The sequence below is a fragment of the Temnothorax nylanderi genome, unplaced genomic scaffold, assembly GCF_030848795.1.
Source record: "Temnothorax nylanderi isolate EJ_2023f unplaced genomic scaffold, tnyl_v1.0 TNYL_tig1108_pilon, whole genome shotgun sequence".
Taxonomy (NCBI): domain Eukaryota; kingdom Metazoa; phylum Arthropoda; class Insecta; order Hymenoptera; family Formicidae; genus Temnothorax; species Temnothorax nylanderi.
This window is the reverse complement of record NW_027250170.1, coordinates 1-22,854: the sequence shown is the minus strand read 5'-3', so window position 1 is coordinate 22,854 and position 22,854 is coordinate 1. Positions and strand designations below refer to the sequence as shown.

At 39.8% G+C, this 22,854-nt stretch overlaps 1 protein-coding gene and 1 pseudogene across 1 annotated transcript; both read right to left on the bottom strand.

Annotated features, from left to right (window-relative positions):
• Positions 1-2,626: 2,626 nt before the first annotated feature.
• Positions 2,627-14,572, bottom strand: LOC139786673 (BTB/POZ domain-containing protein 7-like; annotated as a pseudogene).
• A 4,814-nt stretch (positions 14,573-19,386) lies between these two features.
• On the bottom strand, positions 19,387-22,710 carry LOC139786674 (uncharacterized). The gene is made up of 3 exons (XM_071725803.1): positions 20,675-22,710; positions 20,334-20,556; positions 19,387-19,655 (listed from the first exon to the last, which is right to left on the bottom strand). The coding sequence occupies exon 1, from the start codon at positions 22,571-22,573 to the stop codon at positions 21,635-21,637; it is 939 nt and encodes a 312-aa protein (XP_071581904.1). The 5' UTR covers positions 22,574-22,710; the 3' UTR covers positions 19,387-19,655; positions 20,334-20,556; positions 20,675-21,634.
• Between the last annotated feature and the right edge of the window lie 144 nt (positions 22,711-22,854).

Genomic DNA, 22,854 nt, shown 5'->3' with positions numbered 1-22,854 from the left:
TCTCTTTTGCGGGTATGTATTATCGGCGGAAGCAAATTAAGAACATTTAAATATGGGGTTTACTCTCTTTGTTACTTTCATTTGAGGCTTCATATTTTTAGGGTTTATACCGTCATTTTTAAGGGTTAACCATTAATTGAAGGTTAACCATTACCCAGACGGCACAGATTGTTATGCAGAAAGCTTCCAGAAAGGTTTCAAAAACATTTCAACCTTTCACATTTCATGTGCAACATCTTTGAAAGAATTCTGCAATATGTGATATAAAATGTTGCAATAGAAATGTTTTTGAAACCTTTCACATGAAGATAATTTTTCAAAACTTTTAATTGAGTTATCTCTGAATCGTTTCACATGAAATGATTTTGTAAACCTTTCAGTTGAGCTGTTTCTGAAACCTTTCTCACGCAATAAATTTGGAAACTTTTAATTAAGTTATTTCGGAAACATTTCATAAAATATAATTTTGCAAACCTTTCAATTGAGTTTTCAATGAAACTTTATACACATATAAAAGAAGTAAATAGACGAATTTAGAAATGTTTAATTGCAGCCCTAAAACGGTTCTAAGGGATGTAACCACACCCTTCATATGTAGGGCTTTTTGCTTTTCTCAGATATTAATTATTAATATTATATTATATTATGTAATAATATACGAATCTTTTATATTAATATTCATAATATATCAATTGTTGTTGCGTTGTTTTTAATATTTGCCAGTTAATAAATAATTTCAAATTTTTGAACACTAAAGATGCTTATATACAATACGAGCATAAGCTAAAAAGAATTAAGCATCAGAACCAGAGGCTCGTCACTAGCCCGTTCGATCATGGAAGTCAAGCAACGTTGAGTGCGGTTTACTACTTGGATGGGTGACCGCCCGAATAAAAAAAATACGGCAATATATTTCGGAAATCTTTCAACACACTTTCAGAAAGGTTTCAAGTGTGAGAATCGCGGACATTTTGCTATTCCAGAGTTGTCTCAGAGATGTTGTAGAAACATTTTGAAATATTTATGACATGTTTCAACTCCATATCAGATAAAACATTTTTTAAATATCTCTGAAAGGTTCCTGTGCTGTATGGGTAATTGAAGGTTGACTATCACTTGAAGGTTAACCATCATCTAAAGAAAAACCCTTAAAGTTGGGTGTGATTTCGGACCACCAATTGAAGGTTAACCTTCAAATGATGGTTAACCTTCAATTGGCGGTCCGAAATCACACCCAACTTTAAGGGTTTTTCTTTGGTGTGTTTTTTAACGGTTAACACCAAAAGTTGAGTGTATTTTTCCATAAGGGTATTGTAGACACACCCAAACACATATATTGGGTGTACAACTTAGTTCGGTCCGTTTTCAAAAGATGGCTCTAGTTGCTATAAATGGTTGACGGCGACAGCTGATTTTTGCTGTATCGTGAAGTGTCAACATCTGTCAACCAAATATTGTTTACAAGCCTTTGAGTTTTGCACAACAAGTTTAATTTTTATTGCGTTGAAAATGTCGAGTTTCGTTCCAAATAAGCACCATTTGCGGGAAGTTTTGATTTTCTGTTTCAATTGGAAGAAAAGAGCAGCTGAAGCGCATCGAATGCTTGTGGAAGTGTATGGTGAATCTGCACCATCGGATAAATCTTGCAGAGAATGGTTTCGACGATTTAAAAGTGGTGATTTTAGTGTTGAAGACAAAGAGCGTTCGTGTCAACCGAAAAAGTTTGAAGATGAAGAATTAAAAACATTACTCGATCAAGATTCGTGTCAAACGCAAGAAGAGCTCGCAAAAACATTGGAAGTTACTCAACAAGCTATTTCGAAACGACTCAAAGCCGCGGGATACATCCAAAAGCAAGGAAATTGTGTCCCATATGAATTGAAACCGAGAGATATCGAACGACGATTTTGCATGTCCGAAATGTTGCTTGAACGGTACAAGAAGAAGTCTTTTCTGCATCGAATCATTACCGGGGACGAAAAATGGATTCACTACGACAACCCGAAACGCAAAAAATCGTATGTAAAGCCCGGCCAACCGGGAACATCAACGCCGAAGCCGAATATCCATGGTGCCAAGGTAATGCTCTGTATTTGGTGGGATCAGAAGGGTGTGATCCACTATGAGCTGATAAAACCTGGTCAAACCATCACGGGAGACTTCTACAGGCAACAATTGATCCGTTTAAAGCGAGCTATAGCCGAAAAACGTCCAGAACATGTGACCAGACACGAATCCATAATCTTTCACCATGACAACGCTCGGCTTCATGTTGCTGTTCCGGTTAAAAACTATTTGGAAAATATCGGATGGAAAGTTCTGGCTCACCCGCCTTATAGCCCAGACCTTGCCCCTTCCGACTACCATTTGTTTCGATCGATGCAGAACGCTTTGACTGGAATACGCTTCACTTCAGAATAGGGTATCAAAAATTGGCTCGATTCATTCTTGGCTTCAAAAGATGAACGCTTCTTCCGCGACGGAATCCATAAATTGCCAGAAAGATGGGAAAAAGTAGTGGCTAGCGATGGACAGTACTTTGAATAAGGTATTAATTCATTTTATCGTTCAAATAAATGCGTTTTTCAAGCAAAAAACGGACCGAATTAAGTTGTACACCCAATAATTAAAATTTTTATTTAATTTTATAATATTACTATAAAATATAAATTTCGTACATATACATATACAGCAATAATAATCAATTTTATCATCATCATCATCATCATCAATATCATCAATATCATCAACAACGACAAAAACAACAACGTCATCATCATCATATCATCATCATCATATTTTTCTAAATCATTAAAGTAAAAAATTTACACATACCTGATAATTTAATAATTATTTCCAATTCTTTTCCAAAAGTCCCTTCCAGTACCTTCCAAGAATTTACACACGCTTAAGTCCTAATTGAGATTCTGCTTAAGTATTTATTTGACGAAGAACAAACTGAAAAGAACCATTAAGATACACAAATTTAAAATTTTAGAATAGGGGAGACCGGGGCAAACTCGACATTGGGGCAAACTTGACACTAGGCTTTTTGCCATTTTATATCTATCGTAGAAACTTGCCTTTCCTACTGTAAATGCGTCTTTATGTGCCAGTATTATCAACGGAATTTGTTGACATTCTGAGTTATGGTGTAATTTTTAGCGCAACATAAGCGTTTTTGATGGTGAAAAGTAATTTTTCTGATCTCTCGAAAAGTTCTACTCTTTTATCAAGCTTTACTCTTGCGAATCTACCGGTAAGTGTTATATATGTGTGTTTATTTCAGCTATACGCCAAGAAAGGACTTGGTTTACAATTCCACTTAACTCACACATCCATCCACACACCAAACAACATTCTTCTTTACAAACAAGCCGCAATACATTATTTACATTATTATTATTTACAACCGTTATCTTTTTTGTAGTATTCCTCTCTCCTTTTCCATAATCTATTTAGCACCTTTCCTTTTTCCATTCTAAATTTGTCATCGCATATATTCTCTAATCGTTCTTCGTTATTCCTACCTAAATTCTCAAACCATATACTTGTGATGTTGCACTTGCTTATATAATGCTCTAAATTGTCCCTACCTGACTTGCAGAATCTACACTTCGTATCTTCTTCGTCAAGCCAGTATTTATTTGCGTCCTCGAAATTGCCGCACCTTAATTTTATCATCGCTCTAATCTCGTCTCCTGTTTTTACTTTATCCAAGTTCGCTTTTAATAAATAACTCGGTGTTTTGTTGCTCGCCTCTATCACTTTGTACCTTGTATTATACCTTGCCGCTACTATTTTACTGTTTATTATTTGCCCTTGAATATCCTGTTCCCTTATTCTTACTAAGCCTTCAGTATTTTTACCTTCATAATTTAATTCTTTTATTACTTCAGAGCTCCAACCATTGTTATTATAAAACCTTTCTCGTTGCAAATTATATAAATCCTTTTTCTTTTTATCCCTTGTGTCCTTTTCATCCCAACATGCCTTTACTAAACTTCCATCTTTTTTCTCTCTACTTCTTTTCTCGAACCTCATGGCTCTTATACCCCAACAGATTTTAAGTTTCTCTAATCCTAGTTCCCTTAATATTACATACCTCGGTGTGCAAAAATCTAGTCTAAATATCCATCTTACATAATCCAACATGACTTTCTCCAACTCCTTTTTTTCACTCCACCCCCATATCTCTGCTCCGTATTCCATCACACTTTTCACTAGGTACTTAAAAAGCGTCCATCTCCTACTAAAATCATCTTTACATAATCTTTCTCCTATACCCCAGACCCTATTTGCAGCGATCCTTCCTTTTCTTTTCAGCTCTTTTATATGATCGATATAATTACCTTTCCTATTAAACGTGAAACCCAGATATTTAAACATTTCTACTTCCTCTATTATTTTTTCGCCCCATTTCCATGTCATTCTGCCTCTTTTACCTTTACTATTAAATACCAACACTTTAGTTTTTTCTGTATTTAATTCTAGTTTCCTTTCTTTTAAAAATCTTTTTAACATGCTCATCATATCTAGTAAAGCCTCTCTATTTTTCGCTACCAAAACCATATCATCCGCGTATGCTAATGACCACACTCTCACTCCTCCAAGCTCCACTCCTCCTATACCACGCTTTTCTAAAACTTTATCAATGTCCGCATTGTATAAATTGAACAGGGCGGGACTCATCACACAGCCTTGCCTTACACCTTTCTTCGTCTTGAAGCACCTTGTGAACCCATCCCTCGTTCGTATTGTCACCTCCGTCTCTTTGTAAATTTCTTTTATCCTGTTTATTAAACTGCGATCTACTCCTTTCTCTTCCATTATCTTCCATAAAATTCCTCTGTCAACGTTGTCGAACGCTGCCCTTAGATCCACAAATATTGCGAAAATCTTGTCTTTCCCAATTGCCATACCTTTCTCCTTTTCCCTTTGCACTATATGGTTCAAGATAAATATGTTATCCATCGTAGACCTCCCTTTCCTAAAGCCGGCTTGGCTGTCAGGTATCATCCCTTTCATCTCCATTATTTCCTCCAATCTGTTCCTTAGAATTTCCGCATATACCTTGTATGCAGTGCACAGCAGAGAGATCCCCCTATAGTTGTCTGTTCTCTCCTTATCCCCCCTTTTATATAGGGGGACAACTATACTTGTTTGCCATTCGGTCGGAATTTTACCTTCCTTCCAAATGAGCTTCAACAGATCAGTTAGAGCCCTTCTCACCGCTGCGCCACCATACAGCCATGCTTCCATTGGGATTCCATCGACACCTGCAGCTTTGCCTAACTTCATGTTCCTGACTGCCCTCACTATCTCCTCTTCTTGCAACTCCATTTCTATATCTTGAACCTGTTCCTCATTTCTTTCTTCTGTTCCCATGTCACGCACCTCCAACGCCTCATCCCTTCCCTCCATCTCAGACCCACCTAACAACTCCATGAAGTAACTTCTCCAGTTCTCTTTCGGAATATTATTCTCTTTCCATTCTTTCTTCTTTCTTCGACTGTTTATGTAATTCCAAATTTTCTTTTCATCCTTCAGTTTTCTTAATTCCTCTTCTTCCCTCTCTCTCTTCTCCATCCTTTTCTTCTCTAACCACCCCTTCAGGCCTTTCTTACCTTCCAGATAGTCTTCCTTACTTCCCTTTCCACTTCTCCACCTTCTGTACTGTCTTTTCACCTCCCTCTTCTTTCTGGTACAACTCCTATCCCACCAATCTTTGTGCCCTATTTTCCTTCTCTTCTTTATCTTGATTTTCTTATAAACTAAGGCTCCAAGGATCCAGTTTTTGATTTTCTCCCATTTCCTATCCACCGACTCTATTGCCTGGTCCTCGTTTACATTCCATGCCTCCGTCCTCTCCCTGTATAATTTCCTTGCCTCTTCGTTCCAACATATGATCTTCTTTGACATATTCTGTTCCTCTTCTTCCTCTTCTGTCCACCCCTCCATTTGTCTCGTATTCTCTTCTTCCTCCAGTAACAAGGTCAGAGGCAAATGATCCGAGTCCACCCTGTCCCCTATTCTAAATTCCAACACTCGCTCTTGCGCACTATCGTTTACAATTGCATAATCAATTACCGAGCACCCTCTCGCACCCACATACGTATATTCCCCATCCCAATCCCCCTCTGTACATCCATTCAAAAAATACCATCCTTTTTCATTTATCATGTCCACAAAACTTCTACCCCCATCTCCTATGACTTTATCTTTGCTCTCCTTTTCAAAGTCACACTCCTCGTCCCTACAACCTCCTAAGTTTCCTATTCTAATATTAAAATCGCCTCCTATAATAATATCCTCTCCTTCGCATCCTTCGCATTGCTCTGTTATTTTCGCCATTATCTCTTCAACATCTTTCTTTGCTCCTACATTATATACTGTAAAAATATTTAGACCTTTATCCTCTTTTACTATTCTCGTTCGCGCAATTCTTTCTGTAATCAATACACTTTCATAATTCTCCACTTCCACCACCCAGTCTTTTCTAATACCTATTAGTAAACCTCCCTTCGCCCTACCCTTCTTCCTTTCCCTTACCGCGTTAATGTTTTTCCAGTTGTGCGTTTCCGGCAGTCTACCCTTAATTCTATCCCATCCCTTTTCCTCTAACCATGTTTCACATAGCCCTATAAAATCGAAACCTACTATGTAATTCCAGAAATCTTTGTCCTGCCTCTCAATACCCGCAACATTCCAAAAAATTATCTTTCGCCTATTTTCATTCTTCTGTTGCTTCGCTTTTCCGACCTCCTTTCGTGTTGTTCGCCTGTTGTCCTCTTGAATGCCACTTGCTGGTACTCTTCTCCTAACTTGGCAGCCATCTAAAAATTTTCCTTTTCTATTAGCTTATTTTCTACCTCGCTCCATACGTACTTCCTACCTTGCACCTCTAGCTTCCTATTTTCACCAATTTTCCTTCTGTTTTCTCTTTCCATGCCCTTTCTTTTATCCGTCTTTGCACTTCTCTGTCCTCAAAGGTCAGGTCGTGATCAATGAAAATTTTCTTACTTCCAAGCTTCTTCTTCTCCTTCATGATGTTGTCCTTCGATTCCCAGCAGTCCATTTCAACTATTACTATCTCTCTTCCTACCCTGCCTGTTGACCGCATCTTCTTTACTCCCGCTTTTGCACCAAACTCCCTCTCAAGAAACGTCTCCGCTGTGTCCATTAAGCTCTTGTTTTCCTCTTTATGTAATTCTCTGATCACTAGATTATTTTTCTTTTCCTTCCTTTCCTTCATATTTCTTTCTCTCTTCCTAACCATCTCCGCCACCTTTTCCACAATCGCCTCCATTTTGCCGCCGGTCGCCTCATCCGTTGTGTTTTCACTCCTTCGTTCGATCATCGATAGTCTCTCTTCTATCTTATCCATCCTTTCCGCTACCTTTTCTTCTTTTTTCCTCCAACCCTCTTCTAAGACGTTCATCCTCTCTCTCATCTCTCTCATCTCGTCCCTCATGTCCCTCATCTCGTCTCTAATCTCTCTCAAGATTGCTATTAGCGTACCGTCCTCTTCATCCTTCTTTGTTGCTGACGGAACTACCTCTTCTCTCTTCTCACCTACAACGCCGACTCCTTCCTTCGATTTGCCCATTCCTGGTGGCGTTCTCACAGTCTTGTTATCTCTCTTGAAAATTTCCTTCGCACGTTGTTCGTTTTCCTCTCTTTTCCTCTTAGCTTTCGCTAACTCGCATGCCGTGCTGTTATCACTCGTCATAAACTCCAGTATGCTGACCGAGCTCGATCTTTCTCTCATTCTTAACTCATCCTTTGTAAGTCTTCCTTTTCCTCTTTTTTCTTCTTTTGGTGTGGCAAAAATTTCTTTACTCGTTGCTGCTTTCTCGCTCTCGTCTGCTTCTCCCTCCATCCTGTATGTACGTCCCACGTTCACGCTCACCTTCTAGTCGATCTCCTTAACCGCTGCCTCTATGCCTAGACTGTTCCGTCTAGTGACGCTACCTACTCTATGCGTGACGCAAATCTCGCTCCCTTTTGGAACGCACCGCGTTATTTTCCCGCCTTCTCTCACCTAACCTCTCCCTCTCTCTACAACATTTAGCGCTCTTTTCCTTCTGTTTTGTGAAGATCTGATTCGTGTTGCGCCGAGTAATATTAGGAATCAGGAATGGTAACGGTTGACAAGGATGACAAGCTCGTAGATCGCAAGGATGACAAGAACGTAGAACGCAAGGATGAATGACGCGCAGAGCAAGGATGTCTAGCGCGCAGGTCACAGGAACTACAGGAACGTAGAACGCAAGGATGAATGGCGCGCAGAGCAAGGATGTCTAACGCGCAGGTCGCAGGAAATCAGGAACGTAGAACGCAAGGATGAATGGCGCGCAGATCAAAGATGTCTAGCGCGCAGGTCGCAGGAAAACAGGAACGTAGAACGCAAGGTTGAATGGCGCGCAGATCAAAGATGTCTAGCGCGCAGGTCGCAGAAAATCAGGAACGTAGAACGCAAGGATGAATGGCGCGCAGATCAAAGATGTCTAGCGCGCAGGTCGCAGGAAATCAGGAACGTAGAACGCAAGGATGAATGGCGCGCAGATCAAAGATGTCTAGCGCGCAGGTCGCAGGAAAACAGGAACGTAGAACGCAAGGTTGAATGGCGCGCAGATCAAAGATGTCTAGCGCGCAGGTCGCAGAAAATCAGGAACGTAGAACGCAAGGATGAATGGCGCGCAGATCAAAGATGTCTAGCGCGCAGGTCGCAGGAAATCAGGAACGTAGAACGCAAGGATGAATGGCGCGCAGATCAAAGATGTCTAGCGCGCAAGTGATGTCGTTGAGCTGAGCGGTTATCATGGGATAGCGGTAATCTCAGTCGCGGTGTATCAATCAGTCGTGGGTATCACGTAAGTCATCAGTCGCGGTTATCAGATCAAAGTAGCGTAACAATAGTTGCGGTGTATCATACAGTCCTCAGAAATCTCCCCGGCAGCCGTGTGCCACGCGGTAAACTCGGGCAGCCGTGTGCCCCGGCAGCCGTGTGCCAAGCGGTAAACTCGGGCAGCCGTGTGCCCCGGCAGCCGTGTGCCAAGCGGTAAACTCGGGCAGCCGTGTGCCCCGGCAGCCGTGTGCCACGCGGTAAACTCGGGCAGCCGTGTGCCCCGACAGCCGTGTGCCAAGCGGTAAACTCGGGCAGCCGTGTGCCCCGGCAGCCGTGTGCCAAGCGGTAAACTCGGGCAGCCGTGTGCCCCGGCAGCCGTGTGCCAAGCGGTAAACTCGGGCAGCCGTGTGCCCCGGCAGCCGTGTGCCAAGCGGTAAACTCGGGCAGCCGTGTGCCCCGGCAGCCGTGTGCCAAGCGGTAAACTCGTATTTTTTTTGGAGCACTTCTCGTAAAAGATGAATTATCGGAAACGCTCCACAGGAACAATGTCAAAAAGAAACAATGCACGTACACATAAGGAAAATACCGGGTCACTCGACACAAACGTATACATTGTAATGCGGATATCGTATCAAGAGTTAAATCAATGTCGAACATATCACGCGGGCGCGTAACGTTAAAATGGCGAGAATGATTGTACTGCACGTAATACCGCGGAGATTAAAACGAGAAAATTAACAATGTCACAACCGACTACGAATACACGCAATAGAAGGAAATCGAAAGTGACTGCTCACGAAATGCACATATAACGAGGATGTCAAACCGAACTTAACGTAGTCGCGCGGTAAGATAATGGCGAGAATAGCGACAATGCGTTTCTTGAAATACCACGGCAATCGAATCGGGTAATCAAACCTGAAGCCTCTCTCGAGGTAGAAGCGACGACGTTCAAACTTTCGGGCGTCTCGTTTACGTATCCGTAGGGAGTGATTAACATCAAAGCGTCCCGTCCGGCCTTGTGAGGCCTTTGGAAGAGGACGGGAGCAAACCACGTCAGAACTCTGAGGCTTTTCAAGATTTTAGTAACTCCTCGCTCCAAGATGCAATTCTTCAGGTAACTGTGAAGGAAGCTTTCTTGGCGACGATACGCGCACTTAACCCGTCTCGCGTTACTATCTTTTCTCGATATTAATGACTAATAAAACTCGTGAGAATGAAAAGCTCAGGCAAAAACACAAAGGAGACGAAGAATAATAACCGTTGCTAGGGCCGGTGCATGACCGTTGCCGCGCTCGTTGACTGTCGCGCCTTTCCCGATCGCGCTCGCGACGTCTGAGCCGATGTTACGGCGCTTATTTCAAATCGTCGCTTTAACGATTTCGAAACACCTTCACTAATTAATATTTCCCTGCTACTTCTATTATCCTATCCTAAATTTAAGATCTTCTTCCTACCTTTCTACCGGTTTAACGCCTACCTCGACTCCTGTTTCCCTCTAAACTTTCGCCTAATTTATCCACAACTCTCACACGCATGCACAACACACTCGCTCCACTAACCAAGTCCGAATCTACCGGTAAGTGATTTTGATAGGAAATTCGATGGTTTATACGAATCCGATAATAGTTTTTGCATATTTTCAAAATTTTTATATTTTTGGAGTAACAAAAGTGAAAAACGACGTTCGGGGCAAAGTCGACACCACGCCGTTTTATCGGCTCCCAATAACAAACGATGCTTGTCATGCAGCTATATGGCCCATGATAAATGTGTGCGCACGTCTAATCGCGAATTTACTTGCATAAATTGTTTTTCAGACATGAGTTTAGATGAAAATAATTGAATATTCAACAATTTTTGTTCTCATTATTTCCAATGATTGTTTTACTTAATTCCAAATTTTTGTACTTTCTAAATACACGATAAACAAATGTATATTTAGTTTCAGACAATAAAAAATAAGTTTCAGATCAAATTGTGTCGATCAGGCAAAGTGTCGAGTTTACCCCGGCATTTTTCAATTTGAAAATTTGTCTTCGCGTCACTTTTCCTTTCCTGGGGGCAAAACTAAGCGACGTACAGCAAAATTTCCTTAAGCAATTTTGTACCTGAAGGAACACTCTTTAAATGTATACTATTAAATTTGCTTGAAAATTTTAATTAATTGTTGAAAATTGCCTTTGAAAAAATTGTGTCGAGTTTGCCCCGGTCTCCCCTACATTTGAATCATAAAACGTTAGAGAAATTAAAAAAGATATGTGAAGAATAATGTCACAAAGAGAAAGTAAAAAGTGGAAAAAACGAGAGAGAGAGAGAGAGAGAGAGAGAGAGAGAGAGAGAGAGAGAGAGAGAGAGAGAGAGAGAGAGAGAGAGAGAGAGAGAGAGAGAGAGAGAGAGAGAGAGAGAAAGTATCATAAAAATATTTTCTACAAAACACACTACACCTTTAATAAAATACATAAATTTGGAATACTAAAATTTTTGTACGTGCAATGGCCTTTAGAGCTCAGACACAATGAGAAAAATAAGGAATAAGATAAAGGAATAAGGAATAAGGGAATGTCGCATCTCACTTCAGTACACGTACATTAAAGTGAGATGCAACATTAAAGTGAGATGCCTTATTCCTTATTCCTTATCTTTATCTTTTCTCATTGTGTCTGAGCTCTAAAGGCCATTGCACGTACACAAATTTTAAGTAGTAATCGCAAGGCCGTAAGCTCTTTCTCCTTTCCAAATTTAAATAATATGTATGAATCGAAAAAATTTCTTTACGTACGATTTCTAAATAAGTATTAAAATTGTCAGGACGGATTCTTCACAGTGTGGAATTAATTCCATTCTATGACTTACGCGATCTGTATATTTTTATAATATATTTTTCTAAATAAATCCTTATAATTTACAAGAAAGATTTTTCGAACTTTGCGTAAAATATTGTACAGAAAAGATATCGATTGTGCTATTACGTAGTGTTGAGACGATTGCGATAGAAAGAGAAGATTTAAAATCGCATTACTCGAAATTATCTCAGATGGCAAAGGGTTGATAGTTTTTGCCGCACCTTTGCCTAATTCGACTATCGAAGATCGGCCCGTATTTTTAGTATATTCCATTGTCATTAATATGTTTCTGGTTTTGAAAACCATGTATTATTATCACCTTGATTTCTTCATAATACGGCATGAATAGTCTTGGTCGCACAAAAAATCCATTTTTCTTTCCGCCTCTTATCCAAGCATTCACCCTCAAATTATCTCTTTCGTCTCCTATCATGTGACTTGGTGGGGTTGAAACCAGTCCTCTCCTAATAGCCTAAATTATCAATATAAAAAAATATATATTAACGAGAAATATATTTACTTTTAAATAATTTAAAAATGTTTTGTGAGAAATATACCTGTGCTAATGCTTCGCTATTCGGCGGCAATATATGATCCTATTCTGACAAGCGGCAAAAGTTCACTTAGTATTTCCCGCAATTCGATGTCGCTGAGATCTCTTTTCTTAATACCCTTTCTCGTCACCGAGTGCACAGTATGGCTAAGCAAATTAGGTTCCCGATCCTCCATTCGACGTACTAATTCGTGTTCGCCCCACTTGAGCACTGCCTGCAGTACTTCAAGTTCGCTCGCTTGTAAAAAATGGCTCTGTAAAACATTCGCTAAGTGGGCGTGATCTAACTAATGAAGAATCGAGGACGAAGCAATTGGCTGAAATTCCTCCCTTAAGTAATGTAACGCTTGTCTGTGCACCCATGCTGATCCATGAGGTTCATTGTCCCACCTGCACGTAATGTACTTTTTTTTAGTAACAATCTAATTTCTAATGGTTGTAAAAGATCTATTAGTAATCAGATTTACTTGAAAACAGTCGGTAGTGATTCCAAGGTGAGATACTCTAAAATAAGATCCTCGCAGCCTTGCGATAATATATCAAGCTCGAGAAACCGTCCAATCTGATACAATTCCATCGCTTCCTCTAATGGGCTTGGTCGCATTCGGCCCGTATGTGTCAGAGCTTGAACCTGTAAATTTAAACAAAAGTATTAACGTATAAAATTAATATATCACGTAATGTACGGAATATTTCTATGTTAAGATTTTCTTACCTCTCCCAAACTACCAGCACTATTTCCACAACCGCTTTCTCTCAGTATTAATGACAATTCAACGGTATCTAGATACACAGCATGTAGCAATACTCTGGCATATCGTTTAGGTATCACGCTTTCGTCCAACACTATTCTAGTAGGTATGTGAAGCGCCCTTTCTGTATAATCCTCGCCCGATCTAGTCCGTCCTTTGTATTAAATTTCTGAAGAAAGGAGATCTTGCGGAAAGTATCGCTTTGTGACATGGCAGCTCTAATTTGGGGCGAAATCCGTACTCCGAACTTCCACTATCCGGTCTTTGATAATCACTGTCCGATGTGAATACGAGAGCGGCGTCCGCATAATCACCGGTATCCAGCAAATATCTGAGATCATGCTCCAGTGGATTTGGAGTTCCGAACTCTTCTCCGAGTCGCTGGAGTAGGTTCGCTTCCAAAGTCGCATCGTGCGGACAAATATCACCAGTGTAAAGATATCGTAATAACGCTGAGAACATCTGCACCTCGAGATGCGGAGTCCGTAGCTCCAAACATATTCTAGCACCATATCCTGCAATTTTTTATGAAATATACATATAATGCGTGAACAATATAACAGCATCTCGTTTAATATTAATTTTCAAATTATAAAAGGAAAATTGCCATGAAAATTTTTTATTGCTTTATAAAGAGAATGTAAACTATCGTTAAAATATATACCAGGACAACCAGCCAACAATTCCCTAAAGTATGGGCATCTGGCGGAAAGCACGGCTCTATGAACGGGAAAACACGCTCCTCTATATACAAGATCCACATCGGAGCAATGTTTGTAATCATATAACATCGACAGATCTTGCTTAAAAATAGCAGCTGGCGGTCTGGCTAATTCGGCTTGAACATGAAGATCTTTCAACGCAGCTAACGCCTCATACTCTTCAAGCAAAGCGGTCGCTTCTAAGTGACTCCATGTGGACACCAGGTTTCTAATAATTCTACCATGATCACACGCTTTAGAGGAGCGGCGTCTCCTAATAAATTTCTTGCGCAGCGTCGCAAATCCTGTCATCTTCTTCTTTTTCTCTCTATACATGAATAAACAACTATAGAAAGTTTGATGTGCGATCAAATCTATAACTCTCATCTATCAATCATTATCTACTTATATATTATAAAATATGATACAGCATATTACTTTTACTGTTTAAACTCATTATTTCTCTGCATTTCTTATTTGAGATAATACTCTTAAAGATAGTCATTGTTCAAAGCTTTACGCGCTTCGTAAAACACGAACTAAATATTTCTTTTATTATTTAAAAACTTAAGCGCTAAGCAAAATGACATTACGAATATTGCAAATTGTATAAAACGTTGATAATATGTACCTAACTGCAATGCCATGTTGTTCCGGACTACTTGACGCCGAGAGTCTGGCTGCTTGGACCGAATCTCCACCTACACTGGTGATGCTTGATGATGCAGAAGCATCCATTCTATGTGTCATGTGAGAGGCATCTCCAAGTCTTCTCATGAACCAGGAGTCCCTTTTATCAGTATTATTTATACCCCTTATAAGTCTGCGTTGTAACACACACGGTGTGTCAAAATACGAAGTACATTCATTGCTCACCCAGACGACAGCCTAAAACAAATAAGTGGAGCATATATTAGCGATAAACATTTATAGGCAATTTAATGTAACAATATATAAGATTTTAGAGCAAAATTATTAGTTTGGAGACAAATGCAAAGATAAATAATCTATGCGTGACATATTAATTTCAATGTCTTATTTATAGCTTCTCACATATCTCTCATAACTGTCTATGTCATAGTGATGTTAAGTTGAGAAAGTTGTCAGCACTGGGGAGCGCGCCAGTGCAATAACGGACACGATCGAGTTAGCTGGCTGTAACAAGTCTATAAATAAATAGCTTTTTACCTAACTATTCATATTCCTTACCGAATATAACATGGTGCCAGGTGTGGTACGAATGGTCTTTTAATTAATATCTGATCGCAAAACCATTCAATATAAAACCACGAAAAGTCTTATATATACATCGGTAAAGTAAGGTTAGAGATCACCATGAGTGTTGACGATATGAACAAAATATTAACAGAGCAGTACAAAGCTTTACAAATGTTAACTCAACAAATGTCTCAAGTTCAAGCGCAACTAAACGTTAGGAAGGAGGGAGGAGGTTCAGTAGCGCAATCATCTAACCTCCAAGCGAGTGTACCGTGGCCCCAGCCGTTAGAGACAGACAAAGGCGACGTCAGAGAAAATTTCGAGTTCTTCAAGGACAGTTGGAATAATTATGCAATTGCCTACTGGAATGTCGACATGGCCATGCAGTTACACAGGAAAAACAAAAAATCAGCATCCTATTAGCCGCAATTGGGGTGCAAGCGATGAAAAAATATCTCAATTTCCAGTTAACAGAAGAGGAAAAGGATACTACCGAAAATGTTCTAAAACTCATTAAAGCAAGACTCACGACAGCCAACAAGAATGTTATCTATGACAGGTATCTTTTTAACACGGCAATTCAACAACAGGACGAATCTTTTGACAACTACTTGATCAGACTAAAAAAACTGATTAAGAACTGTGAGTATGAACAATTTCAAGATGATTTGCTAAGAGATAGGATTGTCGTAGGCATTAAGGATAACGCTCTAAAACGTAAACTTATGTCAAAGATAGATTTAACTTTGAAAACAGCTACTGAAGTATGTAAAGTACACGAGATCACGGAGACGCAAGTTAACTCTATGCAAATAGACTGAGAAAGTATTATCGATAGTAAATAAAATAAATAAGGACAAAGGTGCTACAAATAAATCCAAGGTTATGTCGGTACTGCGGCAATGCACATGCATTCGTAAAAGGCGCATGTCCAGCATTCGGTAAGACATGCAAATTCTGCAAAAAGAAAAATCACACGGAAAAAGTCTGTCGCAAGAAGAGGCAAAGTAATCCTAAAGGTAACCAGGTCAACAAACTCGATTTAAAAATGGAAAATCAAAGTTCAGAGGACTCTAGTAGCAGCGACTCAGATACTGAACCGTTTCTGATAAAAAAAAAGTATACGTCAACGATTCAGATGGCTCTTTGGTTGCAAATATAAAATTCTACATCAACAATATAAAATTCTACATCAACAATAAGTGGAAGAGGATAGCCTGCGAATTAGATACAGGAGCAAGATCATGCGTTATGGGCTACAAATACTACTGTAGCATCGTAGACGAATCTCACAGAAGAATTCAACAGCCTTCGTGCTTTCTGATGGATTTTGGTAAACACAACATCAAAGTTCTAGGAGAAACTAGTCTCAAGTGTACCCATAAAGGAAAGGAATATCGAATAAAATTCCGAATCGTGGATGAAGACTGTGGCCCGCTTCTCTCAGTTCACGCTTGCATGGAGTTAAATCTCATAAAAATTTGCAATTCAGTCCAAATGCAGAATCTGAAGACTAATGGTTGCGCAGAAACAGGAGCAATTGTCAATAAGTATCAAGACGTCTTCCAAGGATATGGCTCACTACCAGGGGTTACACAACTAGAGATTGACGAGACCGTGAAGCCAGTAATACAAAAACCACGAAGAATCCCTATGAGTTATCGGAAGGATCTAAAAGAAGAGTTGACACGTCTGGAAAATGATGGAATAATCGTCAAAGAGGAGCAACACACGGATTGGGTGAGTAATATTCTATTAGTGAAGAAACAAAAATCTTTTAGAATTTGCTTGGATCCAATACCGCTCAATAAAGCGTTGAAAAGGCCAAATCGCCAATTCACCACCCTTGATGAAATCCTTCCAGAACTTGGGAAGGCAAAGGTCTTTAGTACGGTCGACACGAAGAAAGGATTTTGGCAAATCAAACTCTCTGAAGAAAGCAGTAAATTAACAACGTTTTGGACACCGTTTGGACGATATCGCTGGCTTCGTCTACCCTTCGGAATTTCGGTGGCACCAGAAGTTTTTCAAGCAAAAATCCTCGAGATAATTCACGGGCTGGAAGGCATCGAAATATTAGCAGACGACGTTATCATTTATGGTAAAGGAAATACCATAGAGCTAGCTATAGAAGATCATAATCGGAATCTAGAGAATCTTTTACAAAGGTTGCGTGAAAATAATTGCAAATTGAATAGATCAAAACTAAATCTGTGTCAGACTTCTGTTAAATTTTTCTGACACATTCTGACCACGGAAGGTCTGAAACCTGACCCTGCGAAGGTCGACGCCATAAGAAAAATGCAAAACCCAGAAAACAAAAAAGACGTTGAAAAATTTGTCGGTCTAGTTAATTATCTCGGCAGATATATGCCTAATCTAAGCTCCGAACTACGTCGGCTACGGGAACTAACGTTGCAGCGTACACCCTGGACGTGGGCAGAAACTGAACAAAAGGAGTTTGATAGAATAAAGGAGATGGTCGCAAATATCGTCACACTTAAGTACTTTGATGTAAACAAACCAGTCACAATACAATGCGACAGTAGCAGCTATGGTCTGGGAGCAGTACTTCTGCAGGACAACGAGGCAGTCACGTTCGCTTCCAGATCTTTAACTAAATCAGAAAAAAACTACGCTATGATTGAGAAGGAGTTACTAGCGGTTACTTTTGCGTGTATCAGATTCGACCAATACATAGCCGGTAAATCGGGAACTGTCATCCAGACGGACCATAAACCTCTCGTCAACATATCAAGAAAATCTCTTCTGAAAGCACCTAAGAGGCTCCAACTGATGTTTATGTATTTACAACGTTACGATTTGGAATTCCAGTTTATAGAAGGAAAGAAAAACGTCATAGCAGATACGCTGTCTCGTGCACCTGTCAATCCCGAAGATCTCAACGTGGGTAAAGTTATAAGTCAAGAAGAGAAACTATTTAATCAGATAGGACGAGTTAACGTTATACAATGCCTCAATGTTTCAGATGAAGTCATCGACGAGATTAGAAAGAAAACTACTAAAGATGCATCTCTGCAAGTGTTAAAGACACACATACAGAAAGGATGGCCTAGATACATTCACGACGTCCCAGATGAAATCAAAGTATATTTCAAATTCAAAAGCGAATTGTCGATACAAGACGATCTGATAGTTAGAAACGATAGAATCGTCATTCCGCGGAGTTTACGTTCAATTATGCTAAAAAAGGTTCACGCAGCACATGGTGGAATAGAGGCGACTTTGAAATTGGCACGCGAAAACATATTTTGGCCAGGAATGAGTGGAGCCATCAAAGACAGCGTGAAAGAATGTGACATCTGCCTAGAATTTGCAGATAGACAATCGAATCCTCCTATGCAAACACATGAAATACCCTCCGCTCGGTTCCATACTATATCCATGGATCTATTATTAGCTACGTATAAAGGGAAGAAAAGAAACTTCTTGGTCACATCGGATCATTTCTCGGATTTTTTCGAATTGGACATAATCAAGGACCTTTCAGCAAAATCACTTATTGCCATCACAAAACAAAACTTTGCGAGACACGGGATACCGACTAAGATCGTCCGTGACAACGGAACCAATTTTGATTCTTTTGAGTTTCGACAGTTTGCAAGATCCTGGGGAGTTCTTCACGTGACATTATCTCCACATCATCAACAGGGCAACGGCAAAGCAGAGTCTGCGGTAAAAATTGCTAAGAAGATTATCAAAAAATGCGAGAAAAGTGGAGAAGATCTGTGGTATGCAGTTCTGCATTGGAGAAATACTCCGAACAAAATGGACTCGAGCCCGGCTCAACGACTTTTCTCACGAAGAACCAGATGTGGTATTCCAACTCTACAATCCAATCTACAGCCGAAGATAGTGGAAGGAGTTCAAGAAAAGATTTCTTCTAATAAGCAGCGAAGCAAGCACTATTACGACAGAACAACGAGAAAGCTGCCGGAGTTGCAGGTCGGGCAACCAGTAATGGTTCAGTTAAAACCGGATGAAAATCATTGGTCCAAAGGTAAAGTTGATCACAGGATCTCCGATCGTTCATACATGGTAAATGTAAAGGATGCACTCCACCGAAGAAATGTCGTACACATAAAACCACGACAAGACAGTGGTCAGCAGATACAGCACTCCTTAAATACAAACACAATGAGGCCTTCCGCAACATCAGAACATGCAACAAAAGTTCAGTCACCACGCAAGCCGGTAGCTACTCCATCAAAACCAATTAGTCAAGACGATGGCGGATTAAGGAGCGTCCAGTCTCCAACTAACAAGAGCAGCGTCATGCTTAGTACTGAGAATAAGAATACAAACATAGACAGTCCCAGGGAGTCAGCAGCGTCCAACGTCGAAGTCCCGTCGAGTAATGCAATCATCAACACGCCAGCAAATATGGGAAATGCACGTCCAAAAAGGAATGTAAAGCCTCCGGCTCGATTGGCCGACTACGTTACAAACTTATAATTTCAGTTCATAAATACATTCATATCTATTTAGTTTCATATTATTTGAGTTCAATTCACATATATTCGTATAGATTTATATTAGTTCCATTCAAGTTTATTTTCTTATATTCTCTCATTACAGTCTTATGTAGAAAAAGAAAAGGAAAAAGAAAAAAAGAGAACTTGTTATAGTGATGTTAAGTTGAGAAAGTTGTCAGCACAGGGGAGCGCGCCAGTGCAATAACGGACACGATCGAGTTAGCTGGCTGTAACAAGTCTATAAATAAATAGCTTTTTACCTAACTATTCATATTCCTTACCGAATATAACAGTCTACATATAATTACCTTCTTCTCTAATGAGCTATAATTAAACAGCTATCTAGTCATGAAATTGGATACAGATATAGTGTTACAGTCACTAAATATTTATCCCCATTTCAAAACCATGTTTGGATTTGCCTACCCAAATGTTTTACTTAAGATTACAAACGTGAGACCCATGTTTATGCAAGCAGGACATTTTAGTTCAAGCAAATTGTAGCTGCATTAGAAAACACGTCAAGTACTGACGTTAAACGAATTTAATTTGCCGATCTTGCTCCGACTCCAATTTAAATGTACAAATGGTGCTTGCGTGGTTGCACATTGCTTCCTCATAGTATTTTATATATTTTTAAGTATGCAAATTATAAATTTGCACGTTGCTAAATCAACATTTTATTCAGCTCATAAAGCTTCCTCTATGAGAAAGACAAATCAATATCTATTAATAATTATGCATATAAAAAGGCTTCCACAAAAGAGGAAGCTTTTGAGCAAAATAAAATGTTGATTTAGCAACGTACATAACTTGCATACTTAAAAACTATGAGAAAGCAATGTGCAAGTGGAAACTTGCAAACTTTTTTTAACTGTTTACTTATTTATTGCAACGTCGACAGACGATTACTTACCCTTTAAGAGTTTGTGATTTGTCGAATATAATTAGAGTGATTTCAGACTCTTTCTTCTCTTCTTCTTCTTTGCTTTTTTTGCTCCAAGAAATTGGGAACGATGCCAGTCTTAACCAGTCTTTGGCCAACTTTGATCGTTATGGGCACACCACCAAAGTAACATTTGTACCAGCAATCATCGATATACAATTCTCGAATAAATGTTCCCAGTTTGAAGAGATGCCTGCAACAAATAAACCAAAAAAATATAACAATGCTTCAATATAAATTTCAGTATCAATTTTCAATGTCAATAATAATATAAGTATAGCGAGCAACCGCAACAAGTTATGTTTACTTACCTCAGATATTTGTCCACTCCAAGTGGGTTTGCCATTGCCCCGTTAGCCATTTATAAGAAATGTTGCCCGCTCAGCACGTGGCTCACAACGCACGGACGTGGGGTTGGATTTTGCTGAGCATATTTGATATTTTCTATATGTAAAATTTAAAAGAAATAGATATACAAAATGATATCACAAAGGGATAGAGAAAGTGTAAAGTAGGAGGAGAAGAAGGATTAAAAAAAAACGAAAAAATACTTACCATGGAAAAAGAAAAATAGGAAGGATCATGTGAAGAAGCACGGAAGTGATGGATTCTAAGATTCATGAACGTTAACTTCTCAATAATTGTTATTTCTTGTTTCTTGGGTAGATTTAAATAGAAGAATTAAGCGAAATATACTTATATCCATAAATTATCGTTTTAAATATTATTTCCTTACTTTAGTTCAAAAAGAACAAGCACAAATAGCGAAAAGAGTAAAAAAATAGCCATTAGAAATCCTAAAAGGTAAAGAAAAACTTGCAAATTAACTTTATAAAAGTGTGCAAAATGTATTATTTTATATTATCTTATTTTATATTATATGTTATAGTTTTTGTATAGAGGTTGACAAAATATAATACCTACAAGCTAATTAAACATTGTTTATTACTGCTGAAATTATACGCAGGCCAATTTAACTCCTTTTCGAATGTGACGTCTTGAAGTGCCGGAAATTGGGCCCGTTGGTGCTATAAAGTGCGGCATGAGCACTTCGATAGTGCCAAAAACGCCGGCAGTAACGAGCATTATGAAAATAATTATTTATTTATTAGAACTGAATGATTTAACTAAAAATATAGGTGAATCTTACTCAGAAAGCTTTAATGCACGTGTTAAAATAGTTCGTTTGGGGTTTAACAATATATCGCGTTCGTAAATAATAGAAAATCAAGGCCGCTGCTATAAAGGTGCCATTAACTGGGCCGTTTACCTTAGTAAATTTGTTCACTTTTGTAATTTTCACCTCGTCTCAAAATACAGAATCGACCTCCAGGTGATAGAAAGAGAAGGAGAGAAAGCAACGGAGGAGTAGAACGAGGAAGGAGAGACGGCCGAGCGTGCGTGAGCTGGACAGATCGGCCGCCGCACGGCAAGAAGAAGGAGAGAGAAGGCCGGGGGGGGGGGAACGGAGAAAGAGGAATACGGAGAGTGAAAAGGGATGATCGAAGAGGGGCGAGAAGAGAGCGAGAGTAGAGAGTGAAGATCGGTGAAAGGATAGAGGAGGGAATGGACCGAGTGGAAGGCGAAGAGAAGAGAGCAGAGGGAGAGAGTGGAGAGAGGTGAAGACAGTGGATACGAAGAAGAGATAAGAAAGAATCGGAAGAAAGGGAGAGAAGAAGTAGGTGAAGGCGAAGGGAGAATAATAGAGGAGGAGAAAGGTGAAGAGAGACGGAAGAACGGACTGAAAGCAGAATCAGAGATCGGAGAGCAGAGAGACGAGACAAGAAGTGTGACGGGGTGACGCAGGAGCGGGGAAGAGAGACAGAGAGGTAGCAGGAAGAGAGAAAGGGTGTGAAGGGCGAAGGAAGAGAAAGGAAGGAAAAAAGGGAAACGTTAGGGAGAGAGCGGAGGAGGAAACGATGGAGGAGAGGAAGACGAGGTGGAGGATTGTGGAGAAGGCGAAGGAGGAGAGGGCGAAAGGAAGAAAAGTCAGGGTAACGAATAGGAGAGTATGGATAGAGGACAGAGAGTGGAGGTGGAGTGAGGAGCGGGAGGAATGGGAGAAAAAGCAGGCTAAGAAGGAGGAGAAGGGAAGGGTGTGGAGAGGGAGAGGGGAAAGGATAAGGGGCGAGGGAGGGAGGGAGGGAACAAGAATGTAAGAGGCCGCATGGCCAGGCCGGGGTAGGAAAGATGCTAAAAGTTTGTAACATAACTCGTGCTTCCTATAGATGTAGAATACGCGAGAATTTTTTAGCTGCCTGAATGTAATATAATAACACTATAATATAATGCAATAATAGTAATCATTATTTATATTTGCTCAAATATGTAATATAAAGATACAAGAGAGAGAGAGAGAGGAGAGAGAGAGAGAGAGAGAGAGAGAGAGAGAGAGAGAGAGAGAGAGAGAGAGAGAGAGAGAGAGAGAGAGAGAGAGAGAGAGAGAGAGAGAGAGAGAGAGAGAGAGAGAGAGAGAGAGAGAGAGAGAGAA